The 27255-nt window shown below is 42.4% G+C and overlaps 1 protein-coding gene across 1 annotated transcript in view; it reads right to left on the bottom strand.

The window, feature by feature from the left end:
* FRMD4A (FERM domain containing 4A) overlaps positions 1 to 26230 on the bottom strand; it is a gene marked incomplete at both ends in the record, with an annotated part of 344634 nt that extends 318404 nt beyond the window's left edge. The window contains one exon of the mRNA XM_084306545.1: positions 26186 to 26230. Coding sequence (XP_084162671.1) covers positions 26186 to 26230 — 45 coding nt within the window. The remainder of the gene's footprint in view (positions 1 to 26185) is intronic.
* Positions 26231 to 27255: the final 1025 nt, after the last annotated feature.

The following is a 27255-nucleotide window of genomic DNA, read 5'->3' as shown; positions in this document are numbered from 1 at the left end:
TTTTCACATGTTGACTACTCACATCCTGAGCAAGTATTGAAAAACAGGGAAGTGGATGAGAAAAGCACTTACAGAAGGTGTCGAAGGCATAGCATTTGAGAGGTTGGATGAAGTCTTTGCTGTCTTCCAAAAGAAAAATTGTATTTTCATATATTTTCTTCATAAAATAAACAAATAAAAAAATGGGGTATTTGAACAGGGTATTTGAACATTGATAGCTTTGGTACTTCTTGCAAACCCAGATAAACAGAAATGGGTTTTGTTTGTTTGTTCTTTCTTTCTCCTGTAATGAAAAGCAATAGAGTTTCTGTAGTTGATGGAGAACTCTTTCAGGTGTGAAGTTCTTTGTGAGGAATCAGGTCTAAATTTTATGACTAATGAGGTCAGAAACCTTGTCATCTACAAATCAGGATAGTTTCAGTAAATTCAAAGTAGTTATGCTGGTATATGGTAGCTAAGGACACGAGTAAATTCTTGAAGGAAGAAAATTACTCTTTGAAATTACAGCAAGACATATACGAGCTGTCTATAAATTAAGACACCTTCTCACAACTCACAAATAGAATAAATCTCTTAACAAGTGTTAAAAACTAATAGGGAGAGCAGAGAAGGAGATCAAAGCTAAAGTAGATGTTTCAGTGAACTGTCAAAACATCGACAGAAAAAAATCTTTCTGCTTTAGTTCATAAGAGACCAGAAAAGCAGTTCCCCTTTGGTGGAATGAAGCAGGTTTAAATCAAATAGAAGAGGATTTGGAATGAAGTGTCGATAAGGAAAGAAGTCTCCTAATGCTCCTCCTAATGGGGAGAACTTGCTTGATCTGAAATCAAAAGTTGTGAACTGATCATCCACTTTCTCACCTGAAATGTATCCAGTTGCCTTCAAAGCTGAAGAAAAAGGACGTGTGTGAAATCCTTTAGGTAAAGAGGCACACACTTACAAGCAGAACATGCACTTACAGCTGTAGAATTATCCTGCCAGGATAAAATGATTTTGGAAAGAAGTTGTTCTAGCTGCAAGTCCCACCTTTCAAACTGCTCAAGGCAGATTTTCACTGTGTTTGTTCAAGAATAAACTTTCCACCATAGACTGGCCTCGTGCTTGTTGTTCCTCATCTTGATTTACTTGGCTCCTGACACAGTTGGGTGATGGGTGCCATAAGCCATCCACTAACACCCCAGTACTGCTGCTTTCTTTCTAAGAAAAGTACCCTCAGAGAACAGGTCAGGTCAGCAAGTGTTGAAGAAAAGGACTGATCATGACCATGAGGTATTTTAAATAGCATAATTCAGGCTTCAGAAATACAGTGAGGAAAAGGAAGGAACTATTCAGCCCCTCAAAGCTAACTTCCAGCGACCCTCAAATGGTGTTCATCAAACATCTTGCTGATGTTGCAGCTACATGTCACGTAACAGCAGACACGGAGCAAAACCTTTGTGACGACAGAGATTGTACCTGGGTCAGATAGGGATTAACGCAGAGATCAAACACTTTGACAGTCCTGCAGAAATCCAGATGTTGGGTATCAGCCCAGGTTAGCCGTCTGAGCTCATGCTGTATCTGGAGAGAGGCTAGTCCTCAGTGGATGGTTTGACCCATTTTTAGACAAGCGTCTAGAGCAGAGGACCAGTCTCCCTGTTTTTCTCTTCACTGTCCATAGGCAGAGTCCTCCATCAAAGAGAAGCTGGAGAGCCTGGTGCTGGAAGAGGGGAATCTCACCCCACGCAAATTTCTTGCCGAAGTCACATAAGCAGCTTATTGCAAAGAAGGTTCTTAAATTCGAGTTTAGCTCAGGCACTTCTTTATCACTGTTCCCTGGCAACAAGACAGGGCCCAGCTTCAGAGCTCCCATTTAGCCTCGCAGCCTTTACACGCACGGCTGGCGGAGAGACCCACGCAGCCTGTGACAAGCCTTGCAGCATGCAGACAAGCCTGGGAAAGATAAGGGCAGGCCACGGAACACATCTATAATTGCTTTAAAGAAAAAAAGAGAGGGAAAAAAAAAAAAAAAGAAAAAAGAAAAGGTTCATCTACATCTTTCACAGCTCTCAGTAGGGCAGCTAGACTTTATTTTAGATCCATCCTCTCTACAAGTATCATTTTCATTTGTATGAGCAGAGCAAAGGCAATTAAGCTAACAAACAAACAAACAAACAAAACCACCACAGTCATTCATAAAAATAGCCATGGACTTATTTTAACAGCAAACGGTATTTTTAAAGAGTTGTTTTAACTTCCATCTTCCAACCAAAGGGCACATTTCCTTCTGCTAGAGTTATTGACGCTACTCTATTTTGAGGCTACTAGTGGAAAACAAACGACAGGGAGTTTTCCTGGAGCACATGTCCAGCAGCTTTCAAGACATGCTGAAAAGGTAAGAGTTACTGTCCCTCTCCAAGCAAGGAGCAGTAAAATACTGCACAACCCATGTCTTTTGGACTGCCTGACACAGTCTAGCTCCACTGAACCCCTTCTGATTTACACCACTGATAAAAAGGGGAGGGGGAGGGAGCAGTCAGACATCATAAATCTTTTCACTGAGTGGCATTTTGAAGGGCTCATACATCACATTGAAACTAAGGTCTAGATTCTCAATACAGACGACCTAAAGAATGGCTTATATGCCCCAAAGACTATTCTCTTTTCCTCGGATATCATTTGCTTCAGAAGGTATTTATTCTCCCTGCAAAGCCTGTCTCACTGGACTCTCAATAGCATTTAGAAGCTAAAGACCCACTGACTGTAAGGCTAACACCTCCAGGATATTTATTTAACACCATCCAGTATTATTAAAGGGACTACAATGTTTTCATAAGCTACATAGCAATTTAATAGCCTGATTTTTATTGAGCACCAAAGGGATATATTTTCTGAATCATTTGTGAAAACACCAACCTCTATAGTTCATTTGGCATCCCGTAGGAAAGAAGCAAGTATTGGCAGTCCATGACCTGGCCATGCAGAAACACAGCTGTGGAGCATTACAAGACACGTTCATTATCATGCACTCAACAGCTCTGTAAAAGTCTCTGAACAAGGGACAAGATGAAGCTGTCTTTTGTACAACGCAGCATATCCCCATTTCCCATGGTGTTGGAGATACAGTATTAAAGCAGATGCAATTCCAGCTTGCCCCAGTGCATGCGTTGTTGGTTTAACAATATCAGATTTGTTGCCTATTTGCCATATGCACCTCCCCTGCAGCTTGACAGTCCATATGGATCAGAAAATGAAAGGAGTAACTTAACAAAGTGGCTTCTCCAGATCTTTTCCCAGCTTTGATTCTGTGTGATTGAGACACTTAGAAAAGACTCACTGGGCTGAAGAAAGGATGCTGAGCATCATCCAATTCAAAACAGCATAAGACCTTAGGTTTGAGTATGCTCTTGGGCAGAATTCAAAGACTTTCTTAGGATGGGGCTTTGGCATCCAGACAGTCATACGGATACCATGAAAAGAAAGGTGCAAGGCCTCTTTCAACAGAATACAAGGAATATTATATTGAGCAGTGCCATAATAATGTGCAGCTTTAATGAGTTAATGAGAGGAGAAAGAGCTTCCAGTCCAGTAATCTTATCAGTGATAAGATCTATGTCACCTCAGGTTACACATCCACACTGTAGGACTGAGCATCTGAACAAATGTCTGAGGCTTCCATCGCAGTATACAACGTCATCTCAATGGAGTTGAGGATGAGACTCGTGTAGCCAAAAATAGGCTGCACTGACAAGTCTGTATTTGAATATAACATATTATAAAGGGATCCTAGACATATTTGTATTTATATCTGATAGACACTGCAGTTTTTCAGCTGAATCCCAAGCAAGTGTCCCAAGCACCTAAAGTTATAAAGCTATACCCAGTAATTTCCTGGGTACAGAAAAGGATTCAACTGATCCAGCTTGAATTACCCAATGTAAAATCTAGGCGAGGAAAGAGTTAAGTCCTTGACCACACAAGCACATATTGCTTTAAAGCCCCCCAAATCCACCAGCTCAGAAGCACCAACACAATCATCAGAAAACAGTGATATATTCCTGCACGAGCACTGAAACTTGTGAGGTTAAAATGAGACTGGAGGTATCCCTTATCCCTAACTCAGACACGAGGCTGACACGCTATATTTGACCAGATGTCAAATTCAAGCTCAGAGGACTTATCTAGTGGTGATGATAAAATTACTGATCTGTTGGTGACAACTCTATCGGTCCTTAAAACTGCATTAGCAATTAGCCTGCTGAAATATTAAAGATAATAGTTACAGCTCTAACAACATACCATTATATGGTGATTCACAGACTGAAAGCATAACTAATTATAGACTGAATTTTGCAGCAAATACATTGGTAGGGCTTAAGACAATATTTAAAGGCATGTGTGGGCAGTTACAAAATACTTCCAGAAACCTGAACAAAGACTTTTGCAGAGGATTATAAAACCAAGCCTTTGAAGAGCAGAAGTAGCGTGTTAGCTGTGTCCTTACCTCAGACCATATTACTACACTGTCACTTGCTGAGCAATGGATTAAAGTGCTTTGTACTGGAATCCTATTAGTGGCTAACACCAACATAATACAAATTCTGGGTCTTGGAGGTGCAATGTTGCAGTTATGTCCTGCCTGAAGCACTGCTGTAGAGAGAAGGTAGGAAAAATATTTTATAAGAACAATGAATTTGAAACGTTTCTGTACAATCTTTAAAGAATGTGTCTGTTGCTACCATTTTATAGCCACAGATTTCCATGTTACTAACAGTCTGTTCAAATCTAATAAACACACAGATATAAGAATGTTAATAATGCCAGGGAAGAGGGCAATGAGGGTCACCTGTACTTGCTTACAAGGGCTGAGCTGTGTCATTTGGTACAATCTCCTCCCATCTTCCCCAGGGAAGGGTTAGCATTCAGGTGACCTGCTCCAGCAGGGGACAGAGCCTTAGAAACACTGCTATATCCATTTTTTCCCTTAGGTGCAAATTGCAACTTTTATCTTCACAGTCTATACTTTTCCTGACCCATTTATATACGTGATAGAATGAGAAGAGAGACCAGCAAAACAGTCTTTACTCCCTAGGTCTAACCTGTGGCAGACATGCCCAAGTATTGCACAGAACCAGGCTGCAACCTTGCCCTGAATTACTGCAGAGATTAAGAGATGCACATCAGCACGGATCTGCCACAATGGCTCTGGTATCCTGCTCTGGACCCCAGGATACAGACTCGAGCCTCAGCCCAGACTGAAAGGCAAGGCTGACACAGAAATGTATGCCTTTCTTATCTTAGGGCATCTCAAATAAAGGTGGACACCTATGAATGGGTCACTGAATCTCACCCTTTGAACATTTAGTCGGTGGGATTTATCTCTTCCTAAAGCAGGTGCCTCCTGATGCAACCAAGTCTCAGCTCCACTGTCCAGATCTTCACAGATGGGAATAGCATAAACTTGTACTGTACATGTATGTATCTTAACTGAGCATCTGAATGTGTGAGCTGCTTCCTAGGGGACATGGTTACCAGCCTAGGGAACTTAACATGATGCCCGACAATTGATTTTTCAAATCTTTTTAGATTTCAGATGCAAGTTTTAATTGGGCCATCATGCACAGCAAGGGCCACAGGCTCGTCCTCCAAAATGTATTACAATTTTTATTCCTTTACCACTGTCACTAGTATATGCACTAGCATATGTATCTTACTGAAGGTGCCTCCTTACTGAACCTGGCCTCCTTTGGGAGTTCATACTCAGGATTCCTGCTTTAAACATTTGGAAAAAAGCTATTCTACAATCTTCTTTTTTTTTTTTTTTTTACATTTCTGGTATCATTTCTCTGCTTCATACTTGTCAAGGTAGATTTAAAACAAAAGCCCGCAAGAATCAAGTCAATCCTGGTGGTATTTTCTACCAGGAGCCAGCCAGATTACTATTTAATTTTTGCCACAAAATAGTTTCACAGTACATTTCTCAGTGGTCTTGTCTAAGATTCAAAGCAGACAAACTTTTATAACTTGGCTGTCTGCCACAACAATGTTCCTTGTACAGTTTCCATTTATTAATATTTATTGTTGCTAGTTTTTAGCCTCTTCACAGCAAAATACAGGCTTATAAAGAGATTAAAAGTGTCTTAAGAGACAAAGGCAACATTATGAAGAGTAAAATGGTTCTAAATTCCCAAGCAGTATTCTATATTGTACCTAGCAAAAATAAATAAATAAATAAATAAATAAAATCCCTGATGTAGCTGCATTTCACAAGTAATAGCATTAGTACTTACAGTCCCAAGTATCATCATCTCATTTCAGCTGTAGCATATTGTTTGCAAAAACTCTAAAGAAGAATCTCTGGGGATAAAGCTTTCCTCTGTCTGATAACTTAAACTTCAAACAGGACTTAGCTGAACCATCAAGATATGTTGATCAGACTTCTTAATGGGCTTCAAGACTAGATATTTATTCTCTGCCTTCTAAAATTCACATATTTTATCTCAATGGAGTTTCTTCTCTTCCTAATTATTCATGATACCATAATTTTTGTATGCACATACCCATACACCAAACTAGTCAAATTACTTGTAACTAGAGATGACATATTTTGGACTGATAACTTCTTTCTGAGCAGTAAATACTGGAATTACTGGTTAAAAACTCTGTTGCCTACATTTTTCAGAAGTTCAAGCTTCACTAGCAAACTGCTGGTTAGCCTTATACTCCAGGAATAAATGTCAGAACTGGGGCAGTGCTGCAAGTGATGCATCTTGGTGGTTTTACAAGAAAATACCTCTACAAAATTATGTCCAAAAGAAGCCAGGGACTGCATCCAGGAATCGTCAAATACAGATTAATCTCCTTTAGCTGTAAGCCAGACCTTTACATTCTCTTTATAGTAAATGAAAGAAAAATAGATATTTCAAAGCCACAGTCTTTCCAGCTTCAGAGATCTAATTCCTCCAGAACAGGCCAGTGCAGTATATATCCATCTTCCTTCTTTGGCTCACACAGGAAAGCAGGTGACAGCCCCAGATGAACCCAACACTATGAACATTTTCCCTACCCAGGGTCAAGTGATGTTCACAGCCTAAAATCTGATCCAGCCAGGCAGATTCATTTGCTTCTTGTAGACCAGCTGGGGTACAGAAGATCAAATTTTTCCAGGCTCCCAGTTAAAACAAAAAAGCATTTTTATTTATGCATTTATTTTAAACATTCCTCAGGACCTTCCACCAGCAGGCTCACAAACAGAAATCAGCTGCTGGAGGATATGATGAAAACCTGTCCAAAAATGCAATTCAACTTAAAGAAATTCATTTTGGTTTTGCTTGCAACAGGTCACGAGGGATTTTTCCTATGGTAGGGGCATCGTCACTTGTCTTTTACCCTCAAACAACCTCGGTTTGTGAGGATGGGCAGCTAAGGCAGCCCATATCATAAGCTTATAGTAGGACAACTTGCTTCAGGCTTGACTGGAATAGGAATCAATGCACTGATCTTTCAACATGAATCCAAAATAAAGATCTGTGACAACTGTACAGTAAAATTCAGGACAGAAGTTTGTGACTAGATGGGCAAGTTTCATGTTTACTTCTAGGTTTTAATTCTGTAAAAATAAATAAATAAATAAATAAATAAATAAATTGATAAATAAATTGAAAAAAAAAGACTAGCTCATTAGCTGCTAAATCTCTTTTTACTCCCACTTAATTTCTGAGTCCTGAGGTATTTGGAAAGGGCTTAACATGACAAACAAAGAAACAAAAAAAGCTAATACAGCATCCTTTCATTTGCTTTTGGTGTGGTACATGAAAATAGTCCCTATATTACAAAGCTTTTTCTTCATGAATCAACACCATTAGCAATCAAAGAAACAGCTACGAGCACCAAGAGCAAATGTTTGAACTTCTCTAATTTGCATGCCATTAATAAGGGGCCTGGCACAGTTTGGTCAGAAAGTTTTCTGTGGAAGTTCCCATTGCTGTCACGGCTTCAATCATGGTAGCAGTGATGAGATGCCCAATTATGGCTAATTTAGGTTTTAGGGAGCTGGGAGTCACATCTAGCACCTGGGGCTTGCCGGTTGCTGCATGAACCTCCACTTGCACAAATATCCCTCAGGGAGGAGGCAGAGTTTAAAACCACTCCAGCAAGATCTCATTTTCCCCTATATATTCATTGTTGAGCATAGGTCAGCCACCCATTTTATTTCTCCTCATTTTTGTTATCGGATTACTGGACTTCTACAAAATCCCGTCCTCAAAATTCAATTCTTGTGCCCTGAGGTCTGGGAAGCAAGGAGTAAAAACAGGCAGCTGTCACTGAATTATCTGTAGATTGCTGTTGGGAAGCAGAATAAAATACTTCATGCCATACAGACAGAGAAAGAGATGATGAAAAAAAAAATAAAGCACAAAAACAAAACAAAACAACAACAAAAAAAAACACCTAGTTGACTTGGCTAGTCAGATTTTGCTTATTTTCTACCTCTAAAATTCGTGATCCATGTAGTTATTTTCATCACCTTGTCGATTTGCAATAATCAGCAGAGTGACACAAACTGAACCGACAACCAGAGAAAATAACTCCGACACTTTTGATTAAAAATAATCAATAATGCAGCATGGACAGCTTTAGCAAGTAGGTCCTTGATGACTCAAGGACCGTGATGGGAAAGGCCAAGCGAGTGAGAGGCTGAGTGGGTTTCCCCTCCTCTCTTGTGGCTGAAAGCAGGAGAGCAGGGACATGGCCGCAGTTCGCGGGTGAGCGCAATAACTCTGCCCAATATTGCAGTCTGAAGTTTGCTGACCCCAAATGATTACTGCACATCTCTCAGGCGTGCAGTCATTTTCCATCCTGATTCAGCGGGATTCCAAGGGGCAACCTAAAGAAACCATAGGCCTGCTCAGAAAAACAAACTAAAACGTGAAATCACCACTGCCTGATTCCCCACGTAAGTTTTAGTGTCATGTTTGAGAGTCGGTTTTAAAATACCTTTCAGATCTAGCCACAGGAGTGGCCACCTCACCAGTTCAACTGTGAAATGGCCCCATCCTTAAAGAGGATTTAGGTAATTTAAGACAATATCCAAAAAAAAATCTGCCAGCAGACAACTTCTGCACACTCTTCTGCCCCAGCTCAGAAAGGTGCCAAGGGACAGGTTGGGTTCCCTCAGATCATGTTGGTGCTCCCACACCTTGCAGAAGTCCTAAAATCCCAACTGTGGCCAAGCAATTAGTGTGACATTAAGAGAAAGATATGTCTTCAAAGAGAATAAAACCACAAAAAAGCAGGAGCTCCAGGAATTTGCACAGGTAGAATTTTTATCAAGTAGGCAAAGTTTAAATGCTATGTTTTTTCCTTTATTTTAATTGAAGAAGGAAAAGTGGGTGTTGAGGGAGAAGAAGAAGAGTGACCCCAAAGGTACCCCAAAAAACCACTTTGCTTAATTGTTTCCCAAAAAACTTTCTTTGCTTGTTTTCCCCATTTAAAGTCATCCATGTTGCTTAAAAACTTAAGAAAATGTCATCAAATGTGTTTTGAAGATGTACTGGCCACAGGACCTGGGATCATAACATCTCTGGAATTGGGAAGCTGTGACAACCCAACCTCATGCAAGAGGCTCCAACCCTATTTATTGTGACATGTGGACCCATGTCCAACTTTCCATACCATTCAGGCACACACAGTCCCATTTCCCAACCAGTTCTCAAGCACTGGCAGCCCTGTGGTCCCCATGAATGTCCCTTGAAGTGGGACAGCAGAGAAGAGAGAGATATCTCCTGGCGGAGCTTGGACTTGTGCCATCTGGTGTGTAAGGTGTATCAAAACACTAAAAACTCCTCAGTTTTTACTCTGGGTGCAGGGGAAGCTTTTCAGCTGTTACCTTGTCCTCTAGGCTAGCTGGTCTTTCCGTCTGTTCCAGTATGATCCCACTGGTACCAGTCAGCTGGCAGGCTCCAAACACCACCATCCTCAAACAGCCCCCCTGGCTTAGCCCCAGGCCAGAACGGGGCTGTGAACAGACCCGTAATTGTTCAAATATTCCCAGCATGAAGCAAATTTTACATGAATATTTCATACAGGCAATTTTCAGTGGAGAGTAGCAATTTAGTTAAATCTGCTCTACCCAGAAGTTGCCACCTGGGCTGGCCACCAGAAATTACAGAAATAGCGTCGGTCTTCCCAACACAAGATGGATGATTTATCCATAGTTTAATATTCTCCTCTCCTGTTTTTGCTGCAGGCAGCAGCATTCTCTGCTGTTGACACTTCAATCCAGATGAGTTTTAATTCTGTTCAGCTACACAAACATACACACTTGTTCCTCCAGCAGTCAGCAACAAAAGCAAAACAGACTCAACTTTTATAAGCATCAAGCACAGCCCACATACTCGAGTTACATAAAAATGTTTGGCACAGTACAAAATTTATGGCAACCCTTTTAGTATGAGATGCATCACAGCAAAATCTTGCTTTGACTAACTGTTTGATATTCTCATGTAGCCATTACTGCTAACAGGATTCATAAGTCACATTCCTTTAGCATATGTAACTTTAAAGAGGACCATTCATATCATATTTAAATCTTACTATAAATTTCCCTAGAGGAAAAACTTGCAGAGGATGCAGTCATCCTTACCCACCAAGGGAAACAAAAGTCCAATTTAGAATATTCCAAAAGATTTGGACTCAAGGATGAAAAGGAAATATTTTTATTTTTTTAAATGATATTTGTGGAGTTTCTGTTAAAATAAAATAAACTTTGTACCTCCAATAAGAATCCAGATGCTGTACCAATGCAAACACACTGACAGCATGGTGGCAGATAGAGGTATGACTGGGAGCAAGGGAGTACGTTTCAGGTGATCCTGGCTGATTGCTGGGATGTAGAGAGGGAAATAAGAGTGGTGAATTCCCAGCAGGAAGCTGATTCATCTTCCTAAGGGGAAAGAAAGAAAATCTATCTACCACTGCCACCGATGTCCCATCCTGTGCTAAAAATGCAGGCGTACCTTCCAACCTTGACACTTCTGCTATCTTAGATGATGGCATGAAGAGTACAAAAGGGGACAAGCCCACCATAACTGCCAGAGCTGAAGCAGCTGAGGTTGCTGTTCCTCAGCAGATACCTAGAAGTTAAATTTTATCTGCTGCAAAGCAAAGGAAAATAAATTCACCCAAACTGTCACAGAAGAGCATGAAGAACAGGCAGGGAGCATCCACAAGGCCAGATATGGCACCTCAGCTGGGAAACCAATACCTCCCACACTGGCTTGATCCCTTGAATGACAAAGATCATCCCACTCCACATTCCCTCCAAGCTTAATGTTCAGATAGAGTTACTTTCCCTTCTGTCCCATGAAGACTTTTGCCCCTGCTAGAAGAGGTTGTTTTTAAGAAAGAAGGCAGAGACCTCCCAGGACAGGAGAAACATCTTTTTTCAGCTTCCTAGCAAAGTCCTTCACACTGCTAATGGAAGATTCCAAAAATAAACCTTCCCCCAAACTGCAATATTAATATGCAGAACCAAAAATAAAGTTTGTTTCATAAGAGGACTGCATCCTGAGATATTTCGCATTGGGTTTTAGACAGGAATACTGCTAAACCCGACTTAACCCAAAGAGGGAGTCAAGGATCTAATCCGACCCCTCTTCCACACACCAGTTTCGGACACAGCACAGCTCGCACTTACTGCTTACCAGCGGGACACCTTCAGGTAACTCGATTCTGGCAATAGCACTTTTTCTAATCACAGCAGCCTCCCTCACCAGACATTGTGCCCTGGAAGCCCTGGATGTGGTTGTTCACACCGTGGTGCCTTCGTAAATGCTGCAGCTCATAGCTGTTCTGTATAGGAATACAGGATAAAAATTAAGACACTTTATGTGAAGTTTTGAACGCTGCTCCAAGGGGAAGCTGCTTTCTCATTTAGACTGGCCGAACCAGAATTGAAACTAATAAAGCTGTGGTGGAAGGAGAGATGGGAAACAAGTGAGGAGGAGAGAAAATGTGTCTCTTCCAGGTCCTTTCAGCCTGATGCCTGGAGGATAGAGGAAGTAACTAGTAGCTTAGATTGCTCACACAATGTCTTTTTTGGAAATTCAGTGGAAATCACAAGCTACACCTTGTTAACATACAAATAAACTGAGCAGAGATAAGGGAGGGCCAAAACAATTTGAAAAGCCTCTGGTGGCCCTGTATTGTCACCTGCATGGGACCTCTTCAGAGGACTAAAGCATCTCCTCTGAATGGCTATCAGGCATGGTCCAGCATCCCCAAACACATTGCTTTGTTACCATGGTGGGACTTTTGAAGAACGAAACCTCCATCACTGGATCTCCTACACCTGCAGGGACATGAGCTTTCAGGAGAATCCATACCTAGGTATCCCAGAGCACATTCCTCTCTCCTGCCAGAGCTGGACCACAAGGAGAGGAAGGATCCAGAAGGCAAATTGCCATGCCCCTAAGCGTCCTGGTTCTGGAAGCTCTCAGCTGGGTGGCAGTGGTCCACATCTTTGCACCCTGGATGAGTTCTCCACCTCTCCTAGAACATGTTTTATGCAAACAGATGTACAGTGCTGGAGCTGGATTGGACTTCCCCTGCATTCCTACTCTACTCTCATAGTCATCTGTGTTACTGTAAGGAAAGCAGGCCCACATATTCAAGTCATTCTTAATGAGTTTTGAAACTGTTAAGTATCCAGCAAAAATTAATTTTAACCCTTTTAAATTATAATAAACATTTAAAAGTATTGTTGAAGTTTGATGTTCAAGCAAGCAAATTAAATTAAACAGTGACAGAAAATGCATTTTGTTGACACTGTACAAATAGGAACTGAACACTTCAGCCAGTCAGTGACTGATATTCAAAACCATTTTCTCTATGGCTGATTTGCTTACCTGTAGTACAGGTGACTAAGAGAACACTGAGTGTTTAAGTTGAAGGGGTAGCAGTGAGACAACTGGTGCTGAGTTAGCAGGTGGATGTCACGCAGGAGATGCTCAGCCTGCTCCTCCCAAGGTCTGCCTCCATGCTGCCTCCATTTCTGTGCAAGTTTCCAGCTCTCTTTAATCACCGCTGTGTCCCCTCTGCTTATCCCTCTCTATCAGGCAGTCTCCTCATTTCCTTCCCAGAAAGTATGGACCTTATCACCTAAAGATGAGCCTTTATACTACAAGCATATCCAAAAGCTTTTTACAGGAATTAGAGAAAGATACCGGAAGTCAGAAACTAAAACAATCACACAAGCAACAGTATGAAGTTTCTATCCTTTAGATGTCATCACTCCACATTCAAGAGCTCAAGTAAACCTCAATAAGAAGATATATGGGTAAAATTAACCATACATTGTGCTTTAGCTGCATTTCTGCTTGTTTATCCCAAGGAGCACCCATCACGGTTGTGAATAAATGTTTCATGGAGAAGTTCCTCTCCTTGAACAGAACAGGCTTGATCTGCAGTTTCCTGCAGCCCCATTTCCTTTGATTTCATACCACCTCCCCAAATCCTTCCCCACACCCCTTGCTTTCCTTCTGCAGCATCCTTAGGCCCTCATTGGTCCTCTGCTTATGCTGCCCCCTGAGTTAAGGTCATCACAAGCCATAACCATCAGCTACAATGTCCTTTAGGTACAATTATGCTGCTACCAATAAATTCACTGAAATATGAGAGCAAGTGCTCAGCCCTGGGAAGACACAGGGGATCCTCTTACATTATGCTGGGTGCCATGGACAGGCAATGGCTTGTGAAAAGGGAACAAGTTGCAAGAAAGTGGACCTTGGTTTCTCTGAGTGCCTGGAGAACTGACTTCAGATTTTTCCTGGCTCAGGAAATGATTGCTCTCCACATCACTTACAATGCAGTTGGATTCAGACCCGTATCACCAATTTTGCCTTCCTTTGAAGCTGAATGCGAAGCCCTGGACAATCACTGCTGCTCCACAGTGAGTTTAACTGATGTGAGTAAAAGCCACTGCTGTCAAAAAGAAAGGCAGCAGTTTAAAATAGAGCTGCTAACCTCCTGCCCTTGCAGTTACTGGTCACATTTCCTTTTCTTTCAGCATGAACAGATTCAGGCCTAGAGTACTTGCAGAAGGAAAATCTTAGAAGCCAGTCATACTTAAAATTAAGATCAAGATTTTAGCAAATGCATTCTCTTTAAGTAACAGCAGTCCAAAAAAAATAAAGTAACACATCTCTCTTTTTGCATGTGTTCAAAATTCACTACTGTGTTTTTTACCTCTATTTTTTCATTTAAATAGTCTTTGCTGTGGAGAAAAGAGCCCCTCTGATGTTGCAGTTGACCTCTGTGTTTACTCTACATAATTTTCTTTTCTCTGAAGAATGTTCCCAGCCCTGTGAAAGATGTAAAAATAAATCCAACCCTTTTCTGTAATCTTAGAAGCATCCTACATTTATATCAGTGTACAATGGTAAACAGATTTGCGATCAGCATGTTAATTTTTCCCAACAAGCTTTATTGTATTAAACCGTGGTTCTTCAGGAATAAGACACCTCCCCCCCCTTTGAAAACTTGCTCCTAAGTCACCAGACTCCTGTAAGATTTTGGTTTAGATAGATGTAAATTATCTTTTAATGAATCCACCTTCCGAGTATTAGGGAGGTAGTTATACTTCTGGTAGGGAACACGTGAGGAGGAAAATTCTCACATGGGTATTTAGGATCATACTGTATAAACAATTACAGCATTCAATGTCTGCAAAAAATCAAGTGGCAAATCAGCAGTGAATATCAATTATACATCTGCTGCATCGCAGAGGCAGATGGCACTTTAATTGTACATCAGAAACATTATGGACAATTTTCCCCAACCCAGCCTCATTGAAATAGTGGTTTTAACACCTAAAATATCAAGGCAGGCTATGCAACGCAATGACTCATCACTAAGAATTCATTTCTTTTTGAAAATAAATATTCCACCAGTAAACCACTAATCATCTGCAAGATTTGTAACTCTCAGGCAGCAAATCCTGCTATCTTGATGTAGGTAAGGACTCATATTGATGAAAAGCAATAGGGCAACTGCATGGGTCACATCACTCAGCTCAGAGTGTGAAATTGTCTAAGCACAGAATTTGGAAGAAATGTCACAGAGATAAGTAGAATAATATGGATTTACACTCCCTTCCCCACTTGATTGTAAGAGAACAAAGATCAAATCCTCCTTCTTCAGGCAGGAATAGTTTTCTGCAATGGTTCAAGTTTTATGGAACTTAAAGAGACTCAATACTACAACTATTGACCATGGAGAAATCAATTGACATGAGACTATGTATGGAAAGAATGACTCTGGCTAGCCAGAGGCAGTTGTATTAATGAACAAATACCCAAAGTGTTGCGAATGCCTACTTAATTAAAGATTATTAAAAATTAAAATTGACTGTTCTCTTACTCAGAGATGACAATTTATTATTCTGTGTGTACACGCTTTGACAATAAAGCTACCCCTGCTTTATTACACACAGTCAATCATGCAGAGTTCAAAGAGAATTTGTTTTTTACTCCCATTATATACAGAACTCCTGTGCTTCTCTTTGTTTGTTTGTTTGCTTTTGGTTGGTTGCTTGGATTTTATTTTGTTTTGTTTTGTTTTTGTCATCTATTCACACTCATTAGTTTGCACACTCATGCAATCTTAAAAATGTCCAGTAAACCTCTGGCACTGGTTTACATTTCATTGCGCAAATGAATAGCACTGATTTCCTCCTCTCCTCCCCAAATATATTTGGGGCTAGCTGCAACAGACACTTTCTGTCTGCAGTGTGAGCACAGATACATTTTGTTGGGAGAAATGTACGATTGCAATGCCCGAAACCTGTATTTGGAAGTGGTATCTCAGGGAAACCCCTAAACATAAACACAACAAAACAAAACATTCAAAATAGCATCCATGGCCAAGACAGCAGACACCCTCTGGACTTCACAGCAAAGGCTTGACTCCTGCCGGTGAATCAAAGCTTCCAGAGAAACTGGATGATTCTTTAACTCCTTGAATTTAAATGATGCTTTAAAAAATGGGAAGCTCCCTAAAATGATGGAAGCACTATCTCTCCAAAGAAGCCTAGAAGTAAATCTGTTGAAATAATGGCTGAGAATATTCCCATGATAGAAAATCATTTGTGTTGGAACCAATGCAAACAGCACATTTAGGTTTTTGTTTGTTTGTTTGTTTGTTTGTTTGTTTTTTTCCTCTTGCAAGGCACTGGACAGCAAAGAGGCTGTATCTGGTAGATACAGAGGAGGAAGAGAATTCAAGAGGAGCAATACATCAGAAGTAGAGGGCTCTGAACCAATAAGCTTCTGCTTAAATACTGCAGTACTGATAATGAAAAAAAAAAAAAAAAAAAAAAAAAAGAGAGAGTTTCTATAGCAATGATAAGTATAATACAGGTTTCTTCATAAGGAATTGTTTCACTCCTAACTCCAAAACAAAATTTCAAAGAGGGGGAACACTGCTAGGAACTTTAGCAAGTTAAAAAACATCTCCATCATTTTTCTTGTGCTCTATCTCCTGCTGTCTCTAATTTTGTTTAATTAGAGCTGAAGTGGTTCCTTGCAATCTCATGAAAGCTTTCGAATACTGATTCAAGGACGTTGGTTTGCGTGAAATACTCACCCTTGCTTTAAACATGATTAAAGAAAACAGCATTCAGCATAAACCTGTATTTAAAATACTAAGCAAGTAGTAAGTGCTAGTGCTATTGTCTTTTTAAAGGAAGGAACTAAAATATATTTTTTATTATTATTTTCCTTCATTAGCAGTTTCTTTGTCTTTAACTGGAAAATAAGTAGTTTTCACCCACAGCAGTCTGCCACGGGAAGAGGGACAGTAAAAAGCAAATTTCCCCATAGCTCCTGCCTGAGCTGGAAGTTAGAAGCCCTTCTGTGGGCCGTAGGATAACTAGAAGGCTGGTTTTTATAAGGAAACTGATTTTGGTCCATCAATAAGAACTTGAAGGCAAATAAATAAGTAAATAATGAAAGAAAAAAAATCAAACCAAGCCTCAGATATCAAGGCACAAACACCACTGATCAGACATGCAGCAACAAGCTCCCTGGAGTGCGTGACTTGCTGTTAAAGAAACAAACAAAAAAGAAAGAGGGGTTTTTGCTCAGTCCTTATCCCCTGGGACTACCAGCAAGAACACAACCTGTGCTGATCCTCTGGAAAGGCTGGCATTTTTAGCCCTGCAAAGCTAGATGATCATCCTCTCAAACACTTCAGCCATTTGGTCTCTGTTTTTCAGAATGTGGGCAAACTCTACTCTTCTAAAAAAATCAATGTCAGTGCAGAACAACTGAGAACAGTCTTGGCTCCCTGATCACTGAAAAGGGAACAGAATAGGGAAAATGGGTTTTTGAAGAGCTCACGCCAACTTTTTTTTTCTATTTCAATAGCTTATATAACAGCAGTAATAATGACCTTCACTAGACATTTCCTTGAGTACTAATGACCTGGGGTTAATGGACCAAAGCATAGTTTTATGCAGTCAGCTATCACAGCCAGCAATTAATTACCAGGAAATACAATGTGCTCTGACCACTACAGCTCAATTAGCCTCATATTATTCAAAAATGAAAAACATCTCAATCTTATTTACTGTGAAGCTGTCCCAGATTTTACTTTAACATATTAGTGAGAAAAAAAAAAAAAAGCTAGAACCTATATTAAGCCAGACATATGTTCTACAACACTCCTCCATTAGCTTCAACCAAATTACAAATTACAGGGAGCCAAACCAGAGTGCCTTGCAATACAAGGATCATCACAGTTGGCCCACAGATGGAAAAATATTGTGGAGCAAGGCTCTGGGTGCATTCTGCTTCCGTACTAGCAAAACATCCCCAGAAACCCAGAAACAATTTTCAGCTCTCTGGTGGCTGTAAATGGGCAGAGAGAAGGGAGGCCTGAGGAGGACTCACTGCAGAGAAAAACCCTTCAGTGGCAAGGGGTGGGCAGTGGGCACTGGGGGCAGGTAAGGGAAGGGATATTCTGCTTTTACCAAGTTGCATGTTGAACAAATATATCTGTACCAGAAACAGATTTACAAAGAATGCCAGGGTAGATAATGTTTGCACCCAGCTTTATGCTCTCCTGGCTTCCTTCCATTCATTACATTTGATTATTTCAGTAACGTGCCCTGAAAACAAAGCATCTTAGTTTCAAATCTCATTGTTCCTGGTTAGTTGTTGGAATTTTAGCATTATCACTAGTGTTTTGGAGTCTCAAAAAACTAAATCCAGACACTAGGGCTAACAGTAGGAGATGCTGTTTTTAATCTGGGGATTCCTAGCTTTAATTCCATGAAGGATGTAATAAACCACTAACATTTTGTGTATAGGTTTGTCCCTTCAGGCCAAGCCAGAAATTAGTTTAAACAAAAGAATTCATACCACTTGAAGGTGATGGTGGATTGGGGTTAGTTTGTTACTCACCGCCATTAAAACCGCTTTATGAAGTGACTGATTTCAACCCCCTTCTGCAAGTTTCTCTGCTTGTTGGTATTTAAAAAAGGGATAATTAAGGGATGTGGGGGGCAAAATGGATATAACTCCCTGAAGGGCACTGAGGAGATATTTACCTGAAGTTTGCCATTGATGGCAAGAATGGAAACACCCATTCCCTGGCAGTAATTACAGGGGTTATGTAGAACTGGGGACAGCACACTGGATAGAGAGAGCCTAAAACTTGGTCCCGTCCCCCTGCCCACCCAATATCCATCTGGGGGCTTCTGCTTTCAGGAAGACACATGGAAAGAAGTGGCTGTTGCAGTTGTTGTTGGAGTTGATGAGTACATATGTGACCAGCCACCTGAGCACAACAGCTACAGGCGCCAAATCACAAAAATTTGCATTTTTGTGGGATTTACTGGGGAAGGATCCATGTGGGATTTGTGTAAGTCTCTGAGCCCTGATGTGCTAACCACATTAGCCTGGCGGGGGCTGGATCTTTGCCACGCTGAGAAGTTAAGAGTTCGGTAATTACGGAAGTATGACATTCATAACCAGAAGGCAAAGAACTGAATAATTGCAATTGCCCAACGTTACAAGTCCTTCCTATGTATGAGTAGCTATTCATAGCCCTGCATATTAATTATGGTAATTACAGCATTTCTAACATTTTATTTTGGTTTGATGATATCAGTCAACTTTTCCACTACATTTTATTAAAAAAAAAAAGTAGTGACGCTATTCTTTCATATATGTACAAAAGGAGTTGTCATCTTTAGTGATCTATTCAATGTCCTAATATATTACTTTCCCCCAACCGCAGAAAGGCTCTAATTAAACTTAATGATCATTTACTCAAATGCCCACTAATTCACTTCCACAAATAGCCATGCTCTATACCATGATACAAAAATAATAATAATAAAAATCAATGGCTGTGCATTTCTGACAAGATAATTTTCTCAGACATTCAGAATGAGCAGATGGAATAAAAGGCACAGGAATATTTATAATGAAGAAAGAAGAAAAAAAAAAAAAAAAAGATAATAAACCTGTAATCCCTCTTACTCTTGTTTTAAAGTGTGGTAATAAACGGGAGAATTCAGATGTGCAAGCATTATGGTCTGCTTCTCCTACAAGATTTCAAGATTTAAAAAAAAACTTGTGTGCAGGGGAACAAGGAAGAAGCAAAGTTCTGGCATGCAGCACAGCAGAATTGAAGGGATAATGATTTTGTAGTCCTTCAGCTCAGACGGGTGTAGTGGGTTTACGTGGCAAGGTTTTGGTAGCAGGGAGCCATAGGGGTGGTTTCTGTGAGAAAGATCTAGAAGCTGCCCCATGTTTGGGAAGGGCCCCATTGTTTTCCAGATCCGAGCCAATAAGCGATGTTGTTTTGCGCCTCTGTGAGAGCATATTTAAGACAGGGAAAAAACGCTGCGCCACACAGCAGCCGGGAGAGTGAGAGGAGTGAGGAACAGCCTTGCAGTCACCAAGGTCAGTGCAGAAGGAGGGGGAGAGGTGCTTCAGGCGCCGGAGCAGAAGTCCCCTGCGGCCTGTGGTGAGGACCATGGTGAAGCAGGATGTCCCCCTGCAGCCCATGGAGTACCACGGTGGAGCAGGGTTCCACGCTGCAGCCCGTGGAGGAGACCACGGTGGAGCAGGTGGCCCTGCACCGACGGAGGCTGCCGCCTGTGGAAGACCCCTGCCGGAGCAGATTCTGGGCCGGACCTGTAGCCCGTGGAGAGGAGCCCACGCAGGAGCAGGTGATCTGGCAGGAGCTGCTGCCCGTAGGGGAGCCAGGTTGGAGCAGTTTTCTCCTGAGGGATGGACCCCGTGGTACGGTCCCATATCTGGAGCAGTTCTGGAAGAGCTGCTGCCTGTGGGAAGCCCACGCCGGATCAGTTCATCAAGGACTGCATCCCGTGGGTGGGACCCCACAGCACAGGGGACGAGAGTGACCGAGAAGGAGCGGCAGAGAAGAAGCGCTGTAGACTGACCATAACCCCCATTCCCCCGTTCCCCTGCGCCGCTCGGGGGGAGGAGGTGGAAGAGGGTGGATGGGGGGAAGGTGCTTTTGGTTTTTTTTTCCTTTGTTTTCTCACTTCTCTCGCTTGTTAGTTGTAGGCAATAAATCTTACTATCTCCTTATGCCGAGTCTGTTTTGCCCGTTACAATAATTATTGCGTGATTTTCTCGTCCTTATCTCAATCCTTGAGCCCTTTTCACATATTTTCTCCCCATTCCTCTTTGAGGAGGGGGAGTGAGAGAGCGGCTGTGGTGGAGCTCGGCTGCCCACTCGAGCGGAACCACGACAACGGGTAAAAGGTGACAACCACCACAAGGAAGCCAAGAGCAATCCTGGGAGGTGTTTAATCTCATTCGGCTGAATGAAGTCACTGTGTTTGAAGTGTTGCTGTGAGTTTACAAAGGCACACAGTGTTGTAGTTCAGGTACAATTCAGTGCTGCAAGTTCAGATGCAACTCAGAATAACTTATCAATAAGAAATCTCTAAATTCCTGGTCTGTGGTAGCAAGCAGCCACCACGAAGGAATTGCTGCATCCTCCAAAAGAGCAACCAGCACAGCTCAGCTATTTACTGCTCATGAAGCCTATTAGAAAATGAGTGTCTTGATGAAACAAGGAATGAGACGAGGAGGCAGGGACATCTGAAGGCACCGTTCCTCCCCCAAGTGCCACCACACATCATTGTCTCTGCTGCAGGCCTTCAGGAAAGGCTGAGGATGAAGCCCACACACCTGCATGATAGAAATACCTACAAAAGGAGCACAGAGAGGGATGCATAATAAAAGATCTCATTTTGGATGTGAAGCTGAAGAGGGCCTGACATCAGCTGTGCGACCGATCCCTCGGGGATGGTGTAAGTCACTGCCAAGCATTCCCACTGCCAGCTGACAGGCCTCAGGGTCTCAGCCATCAAAAAGGAGCTGTGCTGTCCCCAAACCCACATAGGGGTGACAAAAGAGTGGGATTTGGTGTAGTGGAAGGAGCATGCCAGCCACAGCTTGCCTCTTATGGGCAGCACAGCCTGTAGGTGAGCCAGGAGGTTTGGAGGTCGAGAGCTTTTGCATAAAGGCAGAGATAATTTAAGGCTGAGGTGAGGCAGGCAGAAAAATGACTTCATTCCACCACTGAAACCTTGCTGCTCTCCGAAGCTTTCATCTGATCCTCCCATCCCAGCTGCATTGCTGCGGATCTGTGTGGAGGTTTGAGAGGAAGAAAATATATTGCTTTTTTTTGTTTTGTTTTGTTTTGGGGGGGAGTAGAGGGCAGAGTGTTCAGTCCTCTGTCTAAGAAAATACATGTACAGAGCTTCTATGCTCTGCTTACTTTGTTTCCCCATTTTGCCTTCACTAGAGCAGACTTAATGCATAAAAAAGTATTTAGCAAACATGAAATATTTTATGAAATATCCAGAACATTGTCAAGTCCAACACCTCAGAATTCAACAGAGCAGGGTACTTAGTAGCATTACAGATAATATGTATGAGTATTTTTAAGGGAGATCCTACAGGGATTGGTGTAATGTTTCAGGAGAATAATCAGGTTAAAGACATTGATGTTGTTTTGAGGACTCCAGTTTAGCTTTGCTTGAGGAAGGATAACCCATACGAATCTCCTTTAAAAGGGGAACTGGAAGCACAGCACTGAACTGGGATTTTTGGCGGTTGATGGCACTCAGACACCAATTAGTTATGTTAAATTAACGTGGGGTAATTTTCATATGGCCTCCTGTTGCAGGTTCTGCCTCAGACAGACATTGCAAAGCCTTCAACACAGGAAAATAAGGAAACTGAGGCAGTCAGCCCTCATCACAGGCCACCAGATTCTCATTCTTCATCATGGGCATTATGAATATTATGGCCTGAGATAATGCTCTGAATTCCCTGTTGGCAGCCTCTTTTTCTCCTATAACTACAGAGGTAACCAAATTCAACGTGGTTAGGTCACCTAGGATATCTCATTTTCACCTTTGCTCCAGCCTCAGCTTTGAATGTAATACAGACACAAAATAATAGTTTAGAGTGTGAAAGCATCACAGTGTGCTCTGGAATGAAATACGTTCCTCCAAAGACAGTTAGCATTTACTAAGTGCACCTGTTTACTAAATTGTATGCTGTTATTTCTTGAATGAAAAATATTATATATACAGACCAGAGGACAAAGCTGGATTATAAACATGGGAAAGCTTCGATTTTTATGGGGAGAGTGAGAGAAACTAGCTGGGGCTAACTTTTCTGAAAACAGAAAACCATGCTGCTCTTACCTACCATTTTAAGAACATTTTGGACTAATTGGCATACACCAAGCTGTATATCTTGTTCATCTGAACCTCTGTTGTCATTTAATTAGTGTTACTGTTACAACCCACAGTTGTTAGATGGTCAAATCCTTAAGATCTGTTTTTATGACAAGCGATAATGTTGTCTTGAGAGACACCAGTATCATAACTTACTGTGCTGTTAAAATCTGTACAATCAATATGTCTGCAGCGTTAAAATTTTACAACAGACTAATAAGATAGACATAAAATCCTAGTAGTACTGCACTTGCTCCCATCAGCATTAATGATCTTAACATAGCAGGTGTTTTCATGCCTAACAAGGCATGGTAGGCGCTATTGCATGCTTAGATACTCCCTCCTCTTGGTTCACAGAAGCTGAGGAAGCCCCATTTTATTCTTTAGATAATGCTATGAGCAGAACCACTTTGGGTACAGTTCAGCCCAATTTCCCCCGTGATGAACCAAACTGTGCCCCTCGTCTCCTGTAATCTCTGCAAGGTAGAGGCAGGAGTCCTGCAAGGTCAGGCACAATCTAGAGTTACTTGCAATAAAAGTCATTCACCAGAAAGGACAAAATGTGGTTATATTTTCCAATTACAGTCTTTGTATGAAAACAACATGTTAGGAAAATACATGTTTAAGAATCAGACTCTCCTTTATTGAGACTTTTCCTGGCCTAGGAGAAAAATAAAATAAAAGAATATAAAAGAGAGAGAAAGAAGAATCATCTGAATGGTGAAAACAAGATCAAAGCCAAAACAGATTCAATCCAGATTAATCAAGGCCTTTGGATCCTCAATATTTATATCACTAAACCAAAGTCAGAGCCATCCACTTAAGGCTACGGGTTTAATGAGATTCTGCAGTGTGCTTATGGCTGCACACAGGAGCAGCTGGTCTGGGAGCTGCTTTAGGCCACTTCAGCAGCATGTGCTGGGTAGCTCATAGCAGGCACAGGCAAGCTGCTGTGAGCTGTCAGCACGGCTGGGACTTGGAAAAGCAGTGCCCTTCCTTGTGCAGCTCTCTCTGCTGGGACATGCTGATGCTAGATTCCATGCTGTGTCCTATAGGTGGTCCTTCTATAGGAAGGAAGCCGTGGAGATGCACATCTCTCTTAACTGACCAAAATGTAGTTTTGGATGAGCAAACTCCTAATTTAGGTCACTCAATTCAACGCATCTAATTCCAGGAAAAAGTCAATTAATGGCTCTGTAACTTAGTCTCTTTACCTGCGAAGTGCTTTGCAGCATCCCATTGAGAAGAGGATATTTTAAGACTGATGCAGCACTGCCAAATGCTGCTGCCAATTACATCTCATAAAAAGCAGAGGGTCGGATGCACCTTCTGCATGCTACTGCAGGGGAAATGCTGTACTGAAATATTCCTCGATGCTAAAAGAGTTCTCTCAATGGAGAAAGCCCATCAAAGTATTAAAAGGTACTTCTGTGGACTTCCCGAAGACATCTAATCCTTTAATCTCTGGAGAGCAGCAGTTCTAGAAGAGATGCCATTATAGCTGCTCACTATGGGATGAATTATGCAAGAATTTATTATTGATTCAAGGGGAGCCTGCTCAAGCATGCAACCAAAGTCAAGGCAGAGCAGAGGGGAAAGAACGAGGTTTCCATAGTTAACTAAACTAATTCATGGCCCGAGAAAATTCTAAGGCAAAAGAGGGGTTGGCAAAGTGAAGTATTTTATATACCAAATCACATTTTGGCAACCATACCAAGCTTCTAGTACCAGACCATCCTGGAGCAGAGCCCAAGGAGTTACACAAGCCCTCTCCCTCCCCAGAATTACGTCCTCACCACCTCCACCCCAACCATCCATGGGGTGGGAAACCAGAACCTCTAACCCAACCCATCTGCAGGGGTCTGGGAGGCCACAACAACCCTGTCCAGATCCATGCCCAAGATGAGGAGACCCAAGGGGTCCAGGCTGTGGGTCAGAGCTGCAGAAAGACCCAAAACACCACAAAATGCTAACTGGGACAATGCCATGCAACCACAGAAAATCACATTTTAAAATAATTTTTTGGGGGCAGCTTGGCACTGTACCAGAGTTTGACAGGGTCAGCTCAAGGAATACGTAGGTGGGGGATGGAGAGAAAGAGAGGTTTAGCTTGAGATTAAAAGCATAATTAAAATAAAAACATATACAGCCCAAAGAATGGCAAGGGGTGGCTGGCACCCATCAATTTATCTTTAAAAGAGAAAAAGAAAGAGGTTATTTAAAATGCCGGGAAGGCCAGAGGTAAGCAGGAGGAAATAAAATGAACTTGTACAGCAGGTTAGTCCCTGGCAAGTATAAAACAAGCCATGCAGAGGTTTAATAGCATGTTTAGCATTTCGAGTAATGGACATAAAATTTGCTTTTCTCAACTTGACCTTTGTCACCAGCCCCGGGCACCATAAAGCTATTATCCTGCAGCATGCCCTTGCAAAACTCATCATGTCTCTGAGTGCTAGGGACCATTTCCTAGTGCAATCGAAAAAGAGATCAGTGATAATAATTATATAGAGAGAGAATAAATATATATGCATCCATGCACACACACATGCTCTTTGCTTGTAACAGCTCTCCAGCAGAAACATTACGGTGACATTTAGGCAGAAAAGCATCCAGCAGAGATATTACACTAAAACTGTCCCTTGATGCTGCTGTATAGAAAATGGCAACAAGAGTTAAAAAAAAAATAAATCAGTAAAGCTAAATAACTCTCTAATACCCGCACCAAAAGGTTTTATTTTAATTGCAGCAGGACAGGGACATGTTTCTGGACTCAGCCACGTGTTATGCTAAATAATCTTCTTTGGAATATTATAAATATGCAGAAGTTTGAGAAGTAGGTCAGTAGCTCAACACGTTGTAGCAAATACCTCAGGTAAATGCTGGTCATTACTGCAGTCTGCAGTCAGCAGCAGGGCTGACACGGTCTGCAGCAAGCCGAATGGCGATTCACTGCATCAGAGGACCGGTCCCCAAGTGACACAGCACCAAAAGCACCTGGCTGCAGCCAGTAACACGCCCGTCAGACAGAAATCAAGGTCTCTGGCTCTGCGGGTAAGTGGCTGCACAGTCAGCAAGGGCAGAAGGAGGGGAGAGAAGCAGGATTTGAGAATTCACTGATATGAGGAGCAAAATGAAATATCTACAGCTCAGGATAAACCCCGAATGTGAGCGCCAGCTGTGTCAGAAAGGAGACTTCAAACACCTGCCACGAGTGCCTTGGTCAGGACGCATTAAAACCCATCAAGGGATGAGTGCTTCCACCTGAGTCCCTCACAAAGTTCCCCAGGACCTGTAAAAGCCAAGAGGTGGCTCAGGCAAAACCCTTCCGTGGATTTTGTGCCCTGAATCTGTGCGGCGCAGCATCCCTCGCCCCCCCTCCTTCCCGAGCGGATTTCAGCAGGCACTCACCATCAGCAGGCTCAGAGCAGCCTCGGGAGCACGCTGCACGGCCATCGCCTCTCTTCCTACGTACAAATCCTCCCTGCGACGTGCTCAGCCCTCGGCCCTCCGACACGGCACGGCATCCACAGAGCCCACGGCTGGCTGCAGGGAGAGAAACCCCAAATCGGGGTCGGAGAGCGTTCGCGAGAGGAGGGGAGGATGGATGAAGGGGGTGGGGAGGAGAGGAGGGAAGGGAATAACCTTCTCAGCCAGGGAAAGAGGCTTAAGCTAGGCCAAATTTTACACTGGAGAGAGGAGGAAAATGAAATGCAGAGCCTGCTGGAGAAACGAGATATCGGGAGCTGCAGGATATTTAAAGCTCGGATGCACGCCCGCCACAGCGAGCAGCAGCAACAGAGGACACATCAAACACCTACATGACAGGTTAGGTCCATGCCATCCTCCCCCTGCCCCAGCACACCGTAATTAACTGTTTTTAATTGCCACTCTCCTTCCTCCACCTACATAAACGCTTAAGTCGAATAAGCCTGCCGTGCCCCTGCATCTTCCTCTCTGCCCTGGCAGTGCTAGCGCAAAAGCAATGTCAAATATTGCAACGTACCGCTTCCAACAGGGGCAAACCTCTTCTCTCTTCTTGCCAAGCCCTGCTTCGCCCGCTTGTGAAAGCAGATGCCTGCATAATACAGACACGAGCAAGAGGAGCCCGACCCGGGGAGCACCTGGCGTTCACTCGACAGCAGCGATTACCTTGAGCATATTGCAGCGAGAGCCACGTTATGCACTGACCCCTTTCACCTTACCACCCAAAAAAAAAAAAAAGTCTCTTCCTCCTCCTCCTCCTCCTTTCCAGACTCAGCTCCCCCTGGAGCTAGCACACTTCCTAGAAACATGTAATTACACAGCCTGTTCTGTCAGCGTTTTGATCAGGCTGCTGGCACCGCATGGAGACGGCAGCCAGGCACCCTCCTACCTTCCTCCCTTTCCCTCCCCTCTCAGGGTTGCATGCTGCAGAGCTGGAGCCCGGGGACAACAAACTGGGGAAATGTACCGGTTAAGATGCCCAGACAAATTAGCAC

This window comes from Netta rufina, assembly GCF_964035555.1.
Source record: "Netta rufina genome assembly, chromosome: 1".
Taxonomy (NCBI): Eukaryota; Metazoa; Chordata; class Aves; order Anseriformes; family Anatidae; genus Netta; species Netta rufina.
Note: the sequence above shows the minus strand (reverse complement) of the source record. Positions and strands in the feature narration are given on the sequence as shown.